This window comes from Nuphar pumila, chromosome 3 (genome assembly GCF_984573655.1).
Source record: "Nuphar pumila chromosome 3, dmNupPumi1.hap1.1, whole genome shotgun sequence".
Taxonomy (NCBI): Eukaryota; Viridiplantae; Streptophyta; class Magnoliopsida; order Nymphaeales; family Nymphaeaceae; genus Nuphar; species Nuphar pumila.
Genome location: NC_143251.1, coordinates 108,604,629 through 108,623,533, shown reverse-complemented (window position 1 = coordinate 108,623,533; position 18,905 = coordinate 108,604,629). Strand labels below are relative to the sequence as shown.

At 38.9% G+C, this 18,905-nt stretch overlaps 1 protein-coding gene across 1 annotated transcript in view; it reads right to left on the bottom strand.

The window, feature by feature from the left end:
- Window positions 1–18,486, bottom strand: part of LOC149843250 (AT-hook motif nuclear-localized protein 10-like) — a 49,019-nt gene extending 30,533 nt beyond the window's left edge. Inside the window, exons 1-2 of the mRNA XM_089999677.1 lie at window positions 18,038–18,486; window positions 7,869–7,921 (exon numbers count right to left, since the gene is read on the bottom strand). Of these exons, the coding sequence (XP_089855803.1) occupies window positions 7,869–7,921; window positions 18,038–18,368 (384 nt within the window). The 5' untranslated portion in view covers window positions 18,369–18,486. The remainder of the gene's footprint in view (window positions 1–7,868; window positions 7,922–18,037) is intronic.
- Window positions 18,487–18,905: the final 419 nt, after the last annotated feature.

Below are 18,905 nucleotides of genomic sequence, written 5' to 3'. Positions count from 1 at the left end.
CCAATTTGATTTTCAAACAGACTTCTTTTACATGCCAAAAATCGGATTTTGTTTATGACATACTCGAAAAAAAATCAGATTTTATACATGTCAAACTTCTAAAATCAGATTAAATAGAATCAAATGTTCAGCACTTTCAAAACCTCTTTTAAAAAAAAAAAGATTTCTAAATCATTTAACAAAACAATTTACTCACATTGAAGAAAGCAAAATTCCATACATAAAATTGTCATAAGATTTTTTTAAAGCGTGACATATAATGTACTAAAACCAAATTAATAGCAAAATCGGCACATAACTGAATTTGTATATTAAAGATAGGCTAAATCATTTCATGTATAGGAACATAAAAAACTTATGCATAATCAGATCAATAGACAAGAAATCAGATAACCAAAAGCTTCACAAGACATTAACTGTAATATATATATATATATATATTGATCAAGTCAGTATATATGTTCATTGATGAAGATATGTATATATATATACACTGATCGACCCATCCTAATGTAAAACAGGATTGGGGACAGGTCAGCGGACTCTTTCAGGAGCCCCTTCCAGATTACCAGACCAACCCAAAATCTAAAGCCATATTTCCTTTGGATTTCGGTCGTACCCCTTGGGTCCGACATACCCAGCAAGAGCTCAGTTCAAACAGACTCTTGTGCTCAGCTGGACATGTACCATAAACAGATTTAGTATAAGAGAACATTAAATCTGTATAGGTACAGAAACTACATAAGTGGTCAATTCAAATCCATGTCCAACATGCCACCCCAAAGAACCCAAGGTATTTTATACCTAAATATACTAAAAAAGAATTGGAGCATGTAAATAGGTCTGAGTATGTTCACAAATTTAAGCATGTAAATCGTTTAACATGCTGTCCACAATATCGGCAATTAAGTTCACGGAACAGCAACTGTACAGGCCATCAAATCTGAATTTTGTGAGGTTCTATTCATACCTCCAACAAAATTTTTATCACAGCAGAAAAAGAAATCCTTAACAGGCGCACCACACCCAGGTTTCCTGTTTTTTTACCATGATTCGAGAATGTGACAGTCTCACCCAAACACAAATACCAACATATACTAGACTGTGACATACCTGTTTGTAAAATACCTACCGGCTGATTTAGCAACAACCAACATAGGCTAATTTCTCAGAGCTGATGGACCTGTGTGTGTGTGTGTGTGTGTAAAAACCTTCATCATACACGGTAAGTTGAACCAGGACATGCGATGATTCAAGAAAATACACATTCCAATGGCTCCTGGTCTTATCCAAAACCCAAAAGTGTATTCAATTAGAGAAAAACTCAGATTCAAATACTGAACCTCAAACCAAAAAAACCGGCTGCAAAATAAATTGAACTACAATAAGGAGTAAATGCAGATTTAGTTGAAGCCTAGCGAACCAAAAGAAAATTTATATACAGACCAGCAAAAAAAATCAAGGCATGATGAACCAAGGTCTCTACATGAAAACACAGATTTTTATTTTCTTAAACCTACGCTTGATTCAAACCATGCCCATCTCATTTTCCATTGGATTAAGAGAGAAACCCGTACCTTGTTTGTGATTTGAACAATGAAAAAAAAATAAGAGGCATTGAAGAGGTGAGCATGCTGCAGCTCACACGATGCTCTCTCTTTCTCTCTCTCTCTTTCTCTCTATTTTTTTTCTCTCTTCCTTTCTCATTCAGCTCAGCCCTCTTTCTCTCTTAGCTTTTTTTTTCAGCTAGACGTTTTTGAGAGAGAGCCTCTCTCTTTATAATGAAAGGTTTCTTTTTAGGGGGTGACACCCCCTCTAGATAGTTTTGGGATAGAGTTCTACTAAAGGTAGAACTCTTCCCTATCATGACTATTTTTAATATATATATATATACTTATTTTTTTTCTTTTAAATTCTAGTTTTAAATTCCTCTTTATTTTAAATGTTTATAGATGGATTATGGGTCTAGGCTGGACCCATGACCCAAGTCCAAATCCATTTGGATTTCTGCCCATATATATATATATATATATATATTCATGGGTATTAGTCAATATGGATCCTGGACCATGTCCAGATCCATATTAATGTCAGCCCCTATATATATAGAACTCTTACTCGGTCAATGGATCCTAGACCAGGTCCAGATCCATTTGACGTCAGCCCACATATATTAACATGTATATGTCTTTTTATATTATTTGCAATTTCAGAGATCAAAAAATATATAATTATTTAATTAAAATTATACTTTTAAAATTTAAAATAGAGGAAAAATTATGAGATATTACAACAAGCGGGACACAAGTACAAGGATCTGGACACATAAGAAAAGTAAATAGCCATGAAAGAAGAAATCATGAAAATACAAAAATGGCCAACAATTCATTGACCACAAGATATTTATCATGGCATGTCAGGCTGCAAATCAAAATTTTCATCCTTAATCTTCAAGGAAATAAATGTTTGCTAGTACATGGAATAGGGAACAGCCAGCCACCTGATGAGTGATGTAGCTAAGTTTGTTGATTTAATTCCTTATCATGGACAAAGAAACACAATTGGAAATGTCAAGTCATATCCTATTGCATATTTTGAAGAGCCATGTACCTGTAGTCCTTTTGGTTCTTTCTCTTTTACCAATAGATTCCTTGTTTCTCGTTTTAAATATTATGTCATTTTAATTCCTCAGCTTCTAAACAAAATCTAAACTCATGTAACTCTCTTTCCAAAATATATACCATAGTTGCCAGAGCAGGAATCGAAAATGGGAAGCAGTACAGGAGAGGAGTGGTCATTTCAAATCTTTAAAGGATCTGGGAAGTGGGAAGCAATTAAGAAGTGATATGGGAATCAATTAGGAAGTGATATATGAAATCATGTGAAATTCTGATAAATTGATGGAGATAAGAAGAAAGCTTTGAAGAAATGAAGATCCCAATGAAGAACTACATCATTATTAGAAAATCTCTAGATCACTTGCTTGAGAGAATAACACATAAATATGCATTCAACAAAATATTTGAAAAGCAACATCTTAATATGCTTAATTTGAACACAAAACATTGAAATAATAAAAAGTTTGTGAACAATTTGCACATACTTTATCTCATGTATTACACTAGGAAAATTCAGCTAAGCCTAACAATGTAAGTTAGCTTCTATATGATACTTTTGAGCAATTAAACGTCTTTTACATATTCATACCTCTAAAATGATATCCAATGTCAATGTGAAGAAGAAAATCATCAATTATTTTCATTTAAAAGACAAACGTATGAAGCACTAAAAAAATATGTGCATATTATCTCAAAAATTAAAAAAAAAAACTGATACGGATCCACCTCGACATTGGATGGGGCGGAGCAAGAAGAGACCCAACCCAAAACAGCCTTGAACGGATTGGGGCTTGGAGTGGAGTATGGAACGGAGCAGAGTAACAAGGAAGGATCCGGACCCAGACCCAAGGAGGGGCCGGCTGGCCCTTGTCAGGCCCACCTAAATGTCGACCTTCCCTTGGGAAGTGCCTCGATGGTTGTGCAAGGTGGTTATGAGGGCCTCATAGGTGTTACCTCTAGTGAAGGGAGATCTTACCTATTTTTTAAATAAGTCTCTTAGTTTTTTAGTTGTCATAGGCGCCAGGCAGGGGCCTAGGCAGTGAGCCCCTAAAAAGGCTTAAGCGGCTTAGGTGGTACCCCAAATAAAAAAAATTAAAAAAACATAATAAGAAACATGTATGCAATATAAAATCAATCAACAATAAGCAATAGACAAATAATATGTCGTTAAACACTGTAAAGTAATTATATTACATAACCTTAGCTTGCTCAAACCAATTAAGAACAAATTAACAATTGAATAAACAAACCATACAACTAACAATGTAAATGAATAATACATAAAAAATAAAATCATGTATACAAAAAAGTTAACAATAGACATAATACAAGCAATAGACAAATAGTGTCTTCTTCTTTTTCTTCTTCTTCTTCTCAACAATAGACATAATACAAGCAATAGACAAATAATGTCTTCTTCTTCTCAACAATAAACATAATACAAGCAATAAACAAATAACATGTCTTCTCCTTCTTTTTCTCTCCTCCTCGAAGAAGAAAACAAATGATATGTCTTGAAAAAAAATCTCCAACAAAAAAAGTCTAGGCTCTAGAAAAAAGCTTACGCAACCCCAGCCTAGGCGGCATCTAGGTGACCTAAGCGGTAATATCAGGCCCCACCGCCCAAACCTGGTCCCCTAGGTGGTGGGGTTGCGCCTAGGCCACCTAAGCACTGCCTTTGACAACTAAGCTTAGTTTTTTCCAATTCCTCTTTCATATTTCTTGTAAAGGGTGATGGCTTTAAGAGTCTCCCTTGAGCCTATAAATAGAAGCTCCATTTTATAGTTGCATATGAAAAAATTTGAATGAAATAGAGCTTAAGCTCTCTCTCTCTCTCTCTCTCTCTTTCTCTCTCTCTCTCTCTCTCTCTCTGGGCATGGGCCTCTCTTCTCTTTCCTTGGTCCCTAGGCCTTCGTCTAATTCAGTCTCTCTATTGACCTTGTTGTGAGTCCCTCCCCTTGACTCGTCTCTCTTTCAGTAAGGTCCAGACCTTACTCTATTGTGGTAGTTGATCCCTAGTGGATCTATTCATCGCAAGAGGACCAAGGCTGCAGCCAAGGCCCTCCTTCACCAAGGTGCACAAGGCCCAATTCAGTGAACTCAAAGCTTACCAGGTGCAGTCGTGCTTTCTTTGTTGTACCAGCCCAGCCTAGCCATGTCAACCATTGTAGACCCTTCCCAGCAATAAGTGGTCCCAACCTTTGGCCTTGACCCCAGCTCATCCAAGAACAAAACGAGTTTGGTTCTCAAATTTGAACCATAATCCACGTGTCCTAAGCCAACCCAGCAAAAAATAGATTTTTCTACCATCCAATTAGGAGAAATAATTTTTGCACTGAAACATGTTTTAGCCTAAACCCAGGCCGACTCAGTCTGTCCCCATTTCCTATTCCCTGTTCCTGAACTATAAAACCCAAACCCTGTGAAGTTAAACCCGAAAATTTTAACCACACCTTCACAGACGCGTCTAGATCAATCCCTGCAAATTTGGGATTGTTCTACCCAGACATTTAGATCAGAATTTTTTAATAAAGCTTGGCAGAACCCAACTAAACCTGTTTTTTGTTTACCCTGTTTGGACCTATCAGAATTTGCTTTTGGATCTAGTGTGAATCCCCTGGGCCTAGAACATATCAAAAACTAATATACAAGTAGTGTCATACTTATATTGCCCCATCATTGCACAAAAAGTTCTATCATTCAAACAGTGTCGTGACTTGGAATCAGGATTCCTATGATGGGGAATCAGGATGCCTACTTTAAGTGGTTACAGTAACTATAATTTGTACTTATAATGTCATAACATGTTTTTGTCTCTTAATCAGTCACAAATATCGATATCGGCTGTATCTCTGCGAGGTATAATATCGAGATATTATTGGTTTTCCAATAAATCTCAGAATTTTAAAAATAAAATGAAAAAAAATAAAAATAAAAAAGGAAAACTAAGAAAAATATCGACGACAACCCCTTCCTTCTTTATTCTCCCATCGCAGGGTAGCTACCGACAACCTCCCTCCCTCTTTCTTTTCTTCCTTCCCTTCCTCTTTCCTTCCTTCCTTCTTCTTTTCCTTCCCTTCCTCTTTCCTTCCTTCCTTCTTTTCCTTCCCTTCTATTCCTTCCTTCCTATGTCATATGGGTATGGGTATGGGTATGGGTATGGGTATGGGTAGGAGTACAGGTACAAGTGCGGTAGGGTACAACATGGCAATTTCAAAAATTGCTGGTACAGGAACACAACTATATATAGAGAGAGAGAGAGAGAGAGAATCCACTCTTACGGGTTCCTCTCTCTGTCTCTTTCTCTCTCTCGGGAAAACCAGAGAGAGGGCGGTCGAGATGAGACCAAAGAGAGGGGGGGAAGATTAGAACAAGACCAGGGAGAGAGAGAAGAGGGAAATTGAGACGAGCAAGGAGGGGAAGGGGAAACGAGACCAGAGAGAGAAAAAACCTAAAAAGACTTAGTTTGTATCGGGTCTAGGTTGGACCCACCCCGGAGCAATGTGGGACCCAACCCAGGGTGTACCCGCACTGTGTCTGATACCTCACCCATATCATGGCGTGTTGACACAGGTATGACACCCATATTGTCGTGTCTATTTTACATAGCTTCCTTCTTTCTTCCCCTGTCGCAATGCAGCCACCGACATCCCACTTCCTCTTTTCTTCTTTTCCTTCCTCTTTCTTTTTTTCTTTTCTTCCTTCCCTTCCCCTTTCTTTCTTTCCTTTCTTCCTTCTTTTCTTCCTTCTCTTCCTCTTTCTCTTCCTTTTTCTTTCCCTATTACAGCCGTGAGTTTTGATTATCACGGGGTCAAGGTCAAAAGACCCCCCTTATGTTAAACGCCTAAAAGTTAAAAGTTAAAGCCCTAAAGCAAGAAGTTATAAAATTTATACCAAAAATAGCATGTTAAAAAACCAATAACGACATATGTATCCTTTTTTTTCAAAAATCCCAAAACACCCCTACACTAACAGTTTTGTAAAAGCAATTTCTGCTTGGGTACAATTGACAGGTCGGGTTTACCCAAACCCAACCCGAACCAAACTCTATAGGGCCCGGATATGGTGATAAATAAGAAGACCCAATTAAGACCCAGGTCTGGACCTCAAGGTCTAATTAATACACGGACCCGGGTATAGTTTGTGAAATTTTATACCAGACCCAAGCCCGACCTGAGTTCCAATTAAGACCCGCAATTTTTCAATGTAAAAATGATAAAAAATATGGTTTCACTGGGTATGGCCCGGGTCTGGTTCATGTAGTTCTTATCGGATCCGGGTATGGTTTCTCTTATGGTAGGTCCGATTAGACCCGAGTCTGGACCCGATACCATACTTTTATTAGTTTTGCTTGTTGAATTGCACTATTTTGATGTTTCTGGACGAACTGATTACTAACATAGCTAGATTCTGATAACCTTAACTTTCCGAAATGACCATTAATCTGTTGAAACATCATGATATCTTATGTAAGATAACAACCACTTGTTCTATCAAATATTCCCTTTATGTATTGTATTCAATCTTCTTGCTCTTCCCATCTTAGGATATGAAACATTACATGTTTCTCCCTCTCCTAAGATTTAAAGGAAGAAGAAATCTGTTGAAGAAGTTATCCTGTGGCCTATTAGGGTTCAACTGCACAAGTGCTTCTGGTTCTATATCTCAAAACAACTTTACAAAGATGATGCCTTGCAGCACATTTGCATTTTTTTATTTTTTCTAATAAGCTTGTTCAACCAACTAAAAACACAACTTTTGTTTCTAATTATCATTCAATTAGTTTCTAAGGATACATAATGCAAAAAGAAAAAAAGAAAATTTGCTGGAGGCTGAAGTAAAAAGTGTAGAAGCAAGATAAAGAGTGTCTAGTAACACAGTATTATCTACATAACATGACCAACTGAGGTGAACCTGACCAAAATTTTAAAGACATTGTCTTCACCAAAATAAACAAATAAAAGCTACAGAATGCAAACTTGCTTGAAGACACCTTTCAGTAGGATTCTTTTGAATGAATTAATAGTAAATCAGATTTAATCATAAAACATCTGTTTACTAAGAAAATTGAGGAGTTTTTTTTTAAGAGAATTAGGATCAAACTGGTGTTTGATTGGGTTCAACATTTGACATTGACAGACAAAATCAAGGTCTCTCATTTTGCCACAGTACAAAGAACGTTGATGCAAGCAGTTTCACAATCTCAATCTAAAATAGAAGAATACAATTACAACAGTGATTGATACACACTTCTCCAGCTGCAACCATGACCACATGAGGTGTAAATCCTTGCCCAGCATTACCTGCGTTATAATTGAAAGCAAGAACAGCATGGTTTATTAATTTTCAACTCAAATCCCAAAAGCATCAACAAAGGGGCAGGCAGACATAGCCACAAAAGGTATTTCATATGTACAGAAAAGTCACAAACCTTTTTCTGATGTAGGAAATAAATAACAGGGCATCGTCTTGAAGCAGATTTATCAATAGAAATTTGAAGAACAAATTAGCGGCAAAGTAACTAGCACCAAAACCAAGGTTTTATCCAACGATGAAAATAGAAAAGGTCCCACATATAGACTTGTCCAATCTATATAGTTTGTCTATGTGAATCATTATATGATCTTCAATGTCTCATTTATTGACTTCTTCCAAGCCATTATTAGTCTCTCCATTCTTCTGTCCCTTTACCTTATAGATAGCACCTTTTCATGCTAGTCATGTTTCAAGTTTTTATGTAATGCCTAAATCATCACAAATTACATTCCTAAAATACCTTACTAATGGTGCTTGCTAAGCTTCCTTTGACATATTTGTTTGCTATTCTTAGAGGCTGCCTCAACATATGTATCTAAGCTATAACCGCAGATATTTGCATCAGAAATTTACTAATGAATCAATCTCTTAGGAGAGATAAACAAAAACAATGTTCTCAAGATAATCTTAGTTCTGTTGTAAATAATAAAGGAAAATTATGAAAGTAGAGAAATCAAGAAAATAATTTTTATTAGTGTTTTCAAAACAAGATTAATAAAAAAATGGAAGTATCAGTGACAAAAATAACAAGAAAAAGAAAGATATCACAATGTCACAAATCAAGGTATTTCAAGATCTTCATGTCATGATATTGTTGCAACAATATTTTCAGAACATCATAAAAATAAGGAAATATCTTGATCTTTTCCTCTTTTAAAACTATGTCACAGGGATTCGGCCAACCAGGTGCCGCACCCACGTCGACACGACGTGACGTGGGTGCACATGTGGGTGCGGCACCCGGTGTGGTCAACCTGACCCCGGGTGCGGTCAATGCACCTAGGGTCATTTTGGTCCAGTTTTTTAATTTAAAAAAAAAATTGCCATATAAAATGGGCTGCGGAGGGGGATTAGGACAATTTTTGTCCTAATCCTCCCTTCGTCTCCTCTCTGACTCCCTCTGCTCTCCACCGACCCCAACGCTGCCGCCGACCGCTCCAAGTATGCCCCCGACTCCATCTGCTCTCCTCCTCTCCTCTCTGTCTTCCCTCTCTCCCACTTAGAACGTTGAGGTCTCTGTGCGCACAACTTGTGCTTTTTTGGGTCTTTGTGTTTGCTTTCCCTTTGCCGCAGCGGAATCGTGTCCCTACTCGGTGTTAACGGCTCAACTGCAAGGTTCCTTTTGCATCTTGACAGAGGGCTTGGACATGCAGTTTGGCAGGCCACACTACAGCGTTCTGTCGTTGTTGGTTCCCTTGCCGCTATGTGGGCTTTTGGATGTTCAGTATGTGTTGGCTCAGGTGGGGAGTCGAAATAGCTCTCCTTCCTGCATTGATATTTTCAATGTCGGAATCCTGACAGTAGTCATATGCTTGTCTCAAAGATTAAGCCATGCATGTGTAAGTATGAACTAATTCAGACTGTGAAACTCTGAATGGCTCATTAAAACATATTTTTTTTAACTGATAAATGATAAAACTTAAAAATTATAATATATATATATATATGTTGAGATTAAGAGGTTTTAAGTTTAAGTTTTCTTAAACTAGAGGTTATTTGATATTTATTGTTTAATGAGGGACTTGTGTGTAATTTTTTACTTTGGCCTCTCTCTATTTAACATAGAGATTAGCCCTAATCGAATTATCGAGTTTTCTCATTTTCACTGTCGTCTCTCTCTCTCTCTCTCGATCTCGATCTCGATCTCGATCTCGATATTCAACATGGTATCAGAGTTGTACGATCTTGGGAACGTGTGAAGGCAGAGCTCGTGAAGAAGATCGGGCGTAAAGGTGATTGCATGAAGGCTGATCGCGTGAAGGTGATTTCTGATTGCGTGAAGGTTGATCGCGTGAAGGTGATTTCTATTTTTTTTCTGCAGAAGATCGGGTAAGTCTTTCCTTTTTTTTTGGTACAGATCTGATAACAGATCTATAGTATGACAAATGTCATAACTCAGATCTGTAATTAGATCTGCAAGTCGCGATGAATCCATGGGTTCCCGATCTGGTGAGTGGTATGGATGTTGCGCAGACGTCGTGAAGCAGAGTCGCAGACACTGAACTTAACGGTTTCGCTGGCAGCGTGAAGCATGTTTGTTTTTCAGATCTCAAAGTTTATTGGCAGCGTGAAACAGATGTTGTCATCTGTATTTATGCTTTTAGTGGAATGAAGGCTTGGAGCAGACTGATCGCAAGTTTTTGTTGGCAGCGTAAAACAGATGTTATTATGTGTTTATGTTTTTGGTGGAATGATTACGTGGAGCAGACACTGGTATCAAAATTTTCTTTGTTGTCGGTAGCATGAAGCAGATATTTTTTTTTGTGGACCTGTATCGGGTGGAGTTTTTTTTGTGGTGGAGACAAATTATTGTCATCAATCTGCTTATTGTGCAGCAGTTTTTTTCAACCTGCATAGTGTGGAGTTCTTTTTGTCGTGGTGGAGACAAATTAGTGACATCAATCTGCTTATTGTGCAGCAATGATAACTGTTGAGTTTCTTTTGTTTGGAAACCATTGTTAAAGTTTTTTTTACTATGGCTGACGCTTCAAAATTTGATTACAAAAATGAGGCAAGTGGAGAATACAAAGCCTTTGCCAATCCTTTCTCATATGGTTCTTCTGTTAAGTTGAATGAAACAAACTATGCAAGGTGGTCCCGGATGTTTATGATGTCGGTGTCTGGACATCGTAGAAAGCATATTCTTCTAGAATCTGAGCCAAATGACAAAACTGGAAAATATAATACTTGGGAAGAAGATAATGACATTGTTATGTCATGGATCATGAATAGCATTGAACCTCATATTGCAGATGGCCTTATTTATTATAACACAACTAAACAGATGTGAGATAATCTTCGAGATACATATTCTCAAGAGACAAATGTGAGCCGCATTCTCCAAGTTGAACAGGAGATATATAACCTTCAGCAGGGTGATCAAACCTTGGCCCAGTATTATGCTTCTGTTAAGGCTGCCTTTGAGAAACTTAATGCTCACAAAGCTCTGTGTTGCTCAAAACAAAAAGATCATCAAGAGCAGACTATAGTCGCTCGGTTCCTCACAGGCCTATCATCAGAATTCAATGTTGCTAAAGTCCAAATGTTAACCGGGTCTGATGTTCCTACTCTTGTTGATGCATATAATCGATCGAGCAGACTGGCCATCTCCCTTCCACAAACTCAACCTACATCTCAGTCATCTGCTTTAGCTGTCCCATCGAGTTATGGACGAGGAAATATTTCTAATGTCAGAGGCAGAGGTCGTGGAAGAGTTATGGGAGGTAGAGGAAAATTGCAATGTACCTATTGTGGAAAATCTGGACATTTAGAAGATCGTTGCTGGGATAAACATGGACGGCCTACATTTCCTCCATTAAAGCCAAATGTTCCAAAAGCTAATGCTACAAAGCTGGAGGTGGAGCATGAATCGAATTCCCCTAATGAGCCTATCAGTCTTAGCCGTGCAGAATATGAGGAGTTGATCTCTCATCGTCCTTCAAGTTCGTCTTCTCCTGTAGCTGGTGTGGCTTCCTCTACTGGACACCATCTTTCTCCCCATGATAGTAAGTGGATTATTGACTCTGGTGCCTCTAGGCATCTATGTGGAAACTCTCAAGACTTTTCAGATTTAAAGGCTATTACTGCACATCGGGGAGTCTCTTTAGCTGAGGGGAGTTCCTCCCCGGTTATTGGTCAGGGAAATGTCTCTATAACTCCTTCCCTGCAATTGAAAAATGTTCTTCATGCTCCTTCATTTCCTCAAAGTTTACTCTCCGTGAGTTGCCTTACAAAAGAACTAAATTGTAGGGTGATATTTGATCCTGTGTGTTGTCATTTTCAGGATTTGCTGACGGGGAAGAAGATTGGTGGAGGCTATGAAGAAAATGGAGTCTACTATCTACATCATCCTGTGGAGCACATTTATGTTGCAGTTGATTCTTCCTCAAGTTTTGTATTGTGGCATCGTCGTCTCGGTCATCCTTCATTGTCAAAGCTTCGTCATGTCATTCCTCAAATTCCGTCTACTACATTATTCCAGTGTGAAGCATGTCAATTGGGCAAGCATCATCGGAGTTCGTTTCCTTCAAGTCAAAGTCAGTCCAGTCATAAGGTTTTTGAACTTCTTCATGCAGATGTATGGGGTCCTAGTAAAATTCCTACCAGGACCCAATGTCGTTATTATCTTGTTATTGTCGATGATTTTTCTAAGTTGTCTTGGGTATTTGTAATAAAAGAAAGATCTGAAGTTCCAAATATTCTAAAATCTTTGGTCATTGAAATAAAAACCCAGTTTGAGTCAGTTGTCAAGATTGTTCGCACTGATAATGCTCTTGAGTTTAAATCAACTGCACTATTACAATTTTATCGGGATCATGGAATTCAACCTCAAACCTCTTGTGCCTATACTTCTCAACAAAATGGGGTGGCTGAACGAAAACACAGGCATCTTCTTGACGTAGCCCGCACCCTTATGATTCAATCTAATGTTCCTGCTTCATATTGGGGTGATGCAGTTACAACTGTTTGCTATTTGATCAACCGCATGCCTTCATCATCTGTGGAAGACCAAATTCCTTTACAAATTCTGTATCCGAGTGCACCTCTTTTTCTTCTTTCACCCAAAGTATTTGGATGCACTTGCTTTGTGCACAGACTTGGTCCTAACAGTAATAAGTTAGAATCTCAAGCTACCAAGTGTGTATTTATAGGCTATCCAAAAAACCAAAAGGGGTATCGATGTTATGATCCAATTTCTCGTCGGGAGTATGTCAGTGCGGATGTATCCTTTTTGGAGTCCCTTCCATACTATTCTAGTACTGGTACTCAACTGCAAACTCATCCAAATGACTCTTTTCCACTTCCTATTCCTCCTTTTCCTTTGGAATCAGTGCCTGTATTATCGAATTCAACTCCTCCTACCTTAAGGTTCCACAATCCTCCATTGGTATATGTGTGTAGAGCTCCAACTTCTCTGGTGCCTCCATCCACTTTTTCTCCTGAGGTAAGTACTACTGACAATAGTGATCTTCATGATGATGATAACAGGCCTATCGCTCTACGAAAGGGGACACGACAATGTACCTTATATCCCATATCTCATTTTGTCTCCGATGTCAGAATTGGAAATCAGATGAAAACTTTTATTTCAGCCTTATATGCTGAAACTATTCTTCTGAACTTTCAACAGGCAGCGCTAGATAACCAGTGAAAGCTGGCTATACAAGAAGAAATGGATGCTTTATTGTCTCAGCATACATGGGATCTAGTTGATTCCCCAGTGGATGCTGACATTGTTGGATGCAAATGGGTACATACAATAAAGTACAAATCGGATGGTTCTATTGAACGGTACAAGGCCAGATTAGTAGCAAAAGGGTATACTCAGACTTATGGTATTGATTTCTTTGAAACCTTTTCTCCTGTTGCACGGATGGGCACCATTCGTCTTGTTCTCTCAGTAGTTGTTCATCATGGTTGGAGCATGTGTCAATTAGATGTGAAAAATGCATTTCTATATGGGGATCTATCTGAGACAGTTTACATGCAACAACCTCCAAGATTCGAGGTTGAGGGGGAGTGTCAGAAGGTCTGCAGATTGAGAAAGGCGATTTATGGCTTGAAACAAAGTCCGCGTGCATGGTTTCAAAAGTTGTTTGAGGTGATGTCAAGCTTTGGCTTTAATAGGTCAGCGGCAGATCATACACTATTTATCAAGAAAACTAACTCAGGCATAGTTGTTATGGTGGTATATGTGGATGACATCATTCTTACAGGAGATGATGTGAAAGATATTGAAGCCACAAAGGCTCATCTTCAAAAATACTTTGTTACAAAAGACCTTGGTTCACTTAGATATTTTCTAGGTATAGAAGTTGCCAGGAGCCGTGAAGGGATGGTTTTGTCTCAACGGAAGTATGTTCTTGACTTATTAAAGGAAACTGGAATGTTGGGAGCTAAACCAGCAAATATTCTCATGGATCATAAAGCTCTGTTGTTTGAAGAAGGGGCAAAACCGGTTGATAGCAAAAGTTATCGCTCACTAGTAGGGAAGCTACTTTATGTAACTGTGATCAGGCCGGATATTGTTTTAGCAGTAAGCAAAGTTAGTCAATTTATGGACAAACCAATTGAGGTACACTGGAATGCAACTATAATGATTCTCAGGTATTTAAAATCATCTCCTGAAAAAGGGTTATTATTCAAGAAAGGTGAAACTCTGGAGATAGTGGCCTATTCTGATGCTGACTATGCAGGATCTCTAGTGGATAGAAAATCTATCACAGGATTCTATGTGTTTTTGGGAGATAACTTAATTTCATGGAGAAGTAAGAAGCAAAATGTGGTTTCTAGGTCGAGTGCAGAATCAGAATATAGGGCTATGGCCCAAACAGCTGCTGAATTAATGTGGGTTCGTACTGTTCTTCATGATCTTCAGGTGAAGGTTTCCTCTCCTATGACCATGATGTGTGATAACAAGGTTGCAACATATATAGCGAACAATCCTGTCTTTCATGAGAGAACCAAGCACATTGAGGTTGATTGCCACTATGTAAGAGATATGATTCAAGCTGGTCATATCACTACCAAATATCTAAAGTCGGAAGACCAAGTTGCAGATATGTTTACAAAGCCTCTTGCCAGACCAAATTTCTCAAAATGTTGTGACAAGCTGAGCATGATTGATATCTATGCTCCAGCTTGAGGGGGAGTGTTGAAATTAGGTGGTTTTAAGTTTAAGTTTTCTTAAACTAGAGGTTATTTGATATTTATTGTTTAATGAGGGACTTGTGTGTAATGTTTTACTTTGGCCTCTCTCTATTTAACATAGAGATTAGCCCTAATCTAATTATCGAGTTTTCTCATTTTCACTGCTCTCTCTCTCTCTCTCTCTCTCTCTCTCTCTCTCTCTCTCTCTCTCTCTCTCTCTCTCTCTCGATATTCAACAATATATATATATATATTGCCGCACCCAAGGTTTTTTAAAGTGCCGCACCCGCACCCGCACCCGCACCCATGTGACATAGTTTTAAAAGAAAAAGGAGGTCCCATAGGGTACTCTTGTTAGGGAACAACTCAACACACTATTGATAGATTGAAGAACCAAAACAATGGGAAGAGGAGAAAATCAATCACACAAAGAATAAAGATTTTACGTGGTTCGGCAAGAGTTGCCTACGTTCACGGCCACACTTAGATCCGCTATTAAGATTGAGATACACAACCAATAACAAAGATGTATTCTTATCTTTAAATACAAGGAGCCTAGGGCAACCTATTTTGGGTAAAATTACAAAACTACCCTCCAAGTTGGGTCTGCGAAAAATAAGGATTTATATCAAGGTAGAAATCAGGCTCTCTCTCTCTCTCTCTCTCTCTCTCTCTCTCTCTCTCTCTCTCTCTCTCTCTCTCTCTCTCTCTCTCTCCTTCTTCTTCTTCTTTTGTTCTTTTTTTCCTCCTCCTCCTCCTCCTCCTCCTCCTCCTCCTTCTTCTTCTTCTAATGATCTTCTCCTTCTTCCGTTATTCTCCTCCTTCTTCTTCTTCTTCTTCTTCTTCTTCTTCTTCTTCTTCCTTCGTTGATCTTCTTCTTCTTCGTCTCTTATGCGTCTTCTATAACCTATGTCACATGGGTGCGGGTGCGGGGGCGGGGGTGCGGCACTTTCAAAAAACTTGGTTGCGGGGTGTGTGGCAAAAATATAAAAAATATACATATAAAAAGTCCAAAAGTTGGACATAAATGACCCTGGGTGCGGTCAACGCACCTAGGGTCAGGTTGACCGCACTGGGTGACGCATACGCACATGCGTTGCGTCGACGCGGGTGCGACACCCAATTGGGCGAGTCCCTGTGACATAGTCTATAACTTAAACCTTGTGAATTTTGTTGCACTTTCAATTTATAAAAGTGCATTAACTATTATGTTTAATAACTCTAGTTGTTGATATTTTATTAGTCTTTACTTCACAATTCACACATTTATTTCTTTATGTTGTATTTATATTAATTGTCTCTTGTTCCTTGGTTAAATAATCACATCTTCTTTGTTGGGTCAGTTAAATTTTTGTATTTTTGTCGTTGGTTGGAATTCATTTTATAATTTAGTTTAGATCAGAGTTAGCGGAAGCGCCTACGCAAAAGGGGAAGCGCGCTTCCCCGAAGCGCGCTTCGGAAGCGCGAAACGTCGCGCTTCCAAAGCGTGAGGGGAAGCGTCCCCCTTTTTTGGGAAGTGCGCTTCCCTTTTATGGGAAGCGCATCCCCCTTTTATGGGAAACGCGCTTCCCATAAATGGGAAGCGCGCTTCACCCACGTTTCCCCCACGCTTCACCCTCGCTTCCCCATTTTTTTGCTTCCCCCTCGCTTCCGATTTGCTTCCTAGGTCACTTCCGGGTCGCTTCCGAGACGGTTCGGAATTTTCTTCTAAGTGGTCCCACGCTTCCCCGCTTCCTAAATTTTTGAAAGTGCCTCGCTTCCCATATCGCTTCCTCGACTGGTAACTCTGGTTTAGATTCTCCACTTAATATCCAATTATTCATTAATAATACATAAATGATGCATCTTTATTTTTTTTTATTTGGTCAATTTTTAAATCCCTTTGTGAAGCTTACACCTTACGCCTCAACACTATTCACAACATTGATATCCACCATCCATGAATACCTTCACCTGGCAGAACCATCTTCAATCTCCATCCCTATTAAATAGTTGTTACTAATGACTACTGATGAAGGAAAAAGAAAATAATGTGATTAATGAACAACATTACAGAAGTTTATAGATGCCTGTGCAGATTCTTTTACCAAAATTCATTACTGCACAACAGTCAGCATGAGATGAGACCACATGCTAAGAAACAATCTGTTTGAAGTTTTTTACAAGGGAAATTGATCTCCGAACCAGTGATAGATCCTTAGTGATATAAACTGGCTTTGTTCAATTCAAACAAACCACAAGGCACTGCATAACACATAAAACAAGTCATCCAATTATTTTGCAGGACAGAGAAAGCCATTTAGTTAAACTCTACACAACCGAAGGGAAGATAAGTGATAATAAAGGCATCATAGTTTCTGAAAAGTCTTTCCATTACAACTTTCTGACAGAAGGAAGTCGTAGAACAGGAGGGGGAAACTTGATCAGTAATACCTCCACTGAATAGAGTCAATTCAACATTGCTTTGGACCCTCGACAAAAATAGACTTCTGAATGCGAATTCTCTTTATTTCTTTGAAAACTTGCAAGTAATTAAGATCAAGTGAACACATATTCCCTTTTCAAAAAGTAAGTGCGCAAATGAAATGCACAAGCGTTCACTGACTCCAAGCCTCACCATGACGTTCTGAAGAGGAAGAAGCTTATGAAGATACAGATCTCAAAACTCATTGTCTATCAACGACAGCATTTCTTAAGTGGATCAATATAATTGCAGACACTCGTATGGAAGACTACTTTTCTTCAGTAAAAACAACCAACTCATCGAGTTTCATGTAAAGCGATAATCAGAATTGACAAACGATATTTCCTGCAAATTTACCAACAAATACTCAGTTTTTTCGACAACCCACACTGCAGAAGCTCATGTCAAACATAAGGAAAGAGATTCCTCTGAAAAGCCCTCAAGACATGCACGATAATGAACCATGAAGGCAACCATTTCATATACCAACAACCAAATGCTTGAAGTCAATCAACAACAACAACGCCTTCATCCCAAACAATTGGGGTCGGCGACTTGAAGTCAATCAAACAAAGAAATTCATAAGCCAATGCTATTGTCAACCATGCAAAGGAAAAGGATAGAAGAAGACAAAATTTTCATCACCACATAGCAAAACTCCCAAAAACGAGATATGGGTTTCAATAAGCTTTCGTAAAACAAGAAATGAGTGTTGAAAAACTCTCAAAAACAAGCAATGGGTTGCCCCCAGATTGAGTGAAAAGCGCACCGAGAGCGACCATTTGAACCTTCTTAGAGGAAGAAGGTTCTTTCTTGCGAGCAACGGAGGAGAGAGGAACACCCACAGCAGCGGCGTGTCTCACGGATCCATCTGCACCGATACCGTACTTTCTGGGCCGACCCCGTTTCCTCCGGACGACCTCCGGGACGGTGGTGGTGGGTCTCCCACCAGCCGAGTGAGGGAAGACAAGGGCAGCCCCTTCAGAGTAAGGAGAGGATGAAGAAGCATTGGGGTTGGAGGCAGGAGACCCAAAGATTCCGTTGTTGGCTGATGGGCCTGCCTGGTAGTAAGAGTTGAGGCCGCTCTCATTGCCCTCCATGCATGGAAGAAGATAGCTATCTCATTAAAAAAAAAGAGAGCAAGAAATTGGGGGCAATTCATGTTCTTTGTGATTTATTATATTCTTTATTTTTGCTCTCTCTCTCTCTCTCTCTACATTTTTTGGGGATTGCGAAAGAGAGGCTCCCTTCTTTCTTTCTTTTTTATTTGGCAGAGGATGGAGAGAGAATGTATGTTTGGGGACGGTATTCTTTTATCAGTTTAGTTATTTGTTTTTATTTGGTGAGGAAAGTGCTGGTGCATTATTTTATCTCGAGTAGGTGGGGACAGTGACATATCCATTTCTCCAACGGTTCTCATCTTCCAAGAGCCCTGCCTCATGGGCTGTGCTTTGAAAGGGTGGTATGGAGGGCATATTATGACGATTGGAGACATTCCAAAAGACGAAAAGCCTTGGGTGGGTTGCCATGTCTTGACTCCATACAATATCCATGTTCTCTAACTCCAATTTTTCTTGCCTGCTAAATTCATGAATTAGGATATTTTCAAGATTCTTCTTTAGTGACCTGGCTATTAC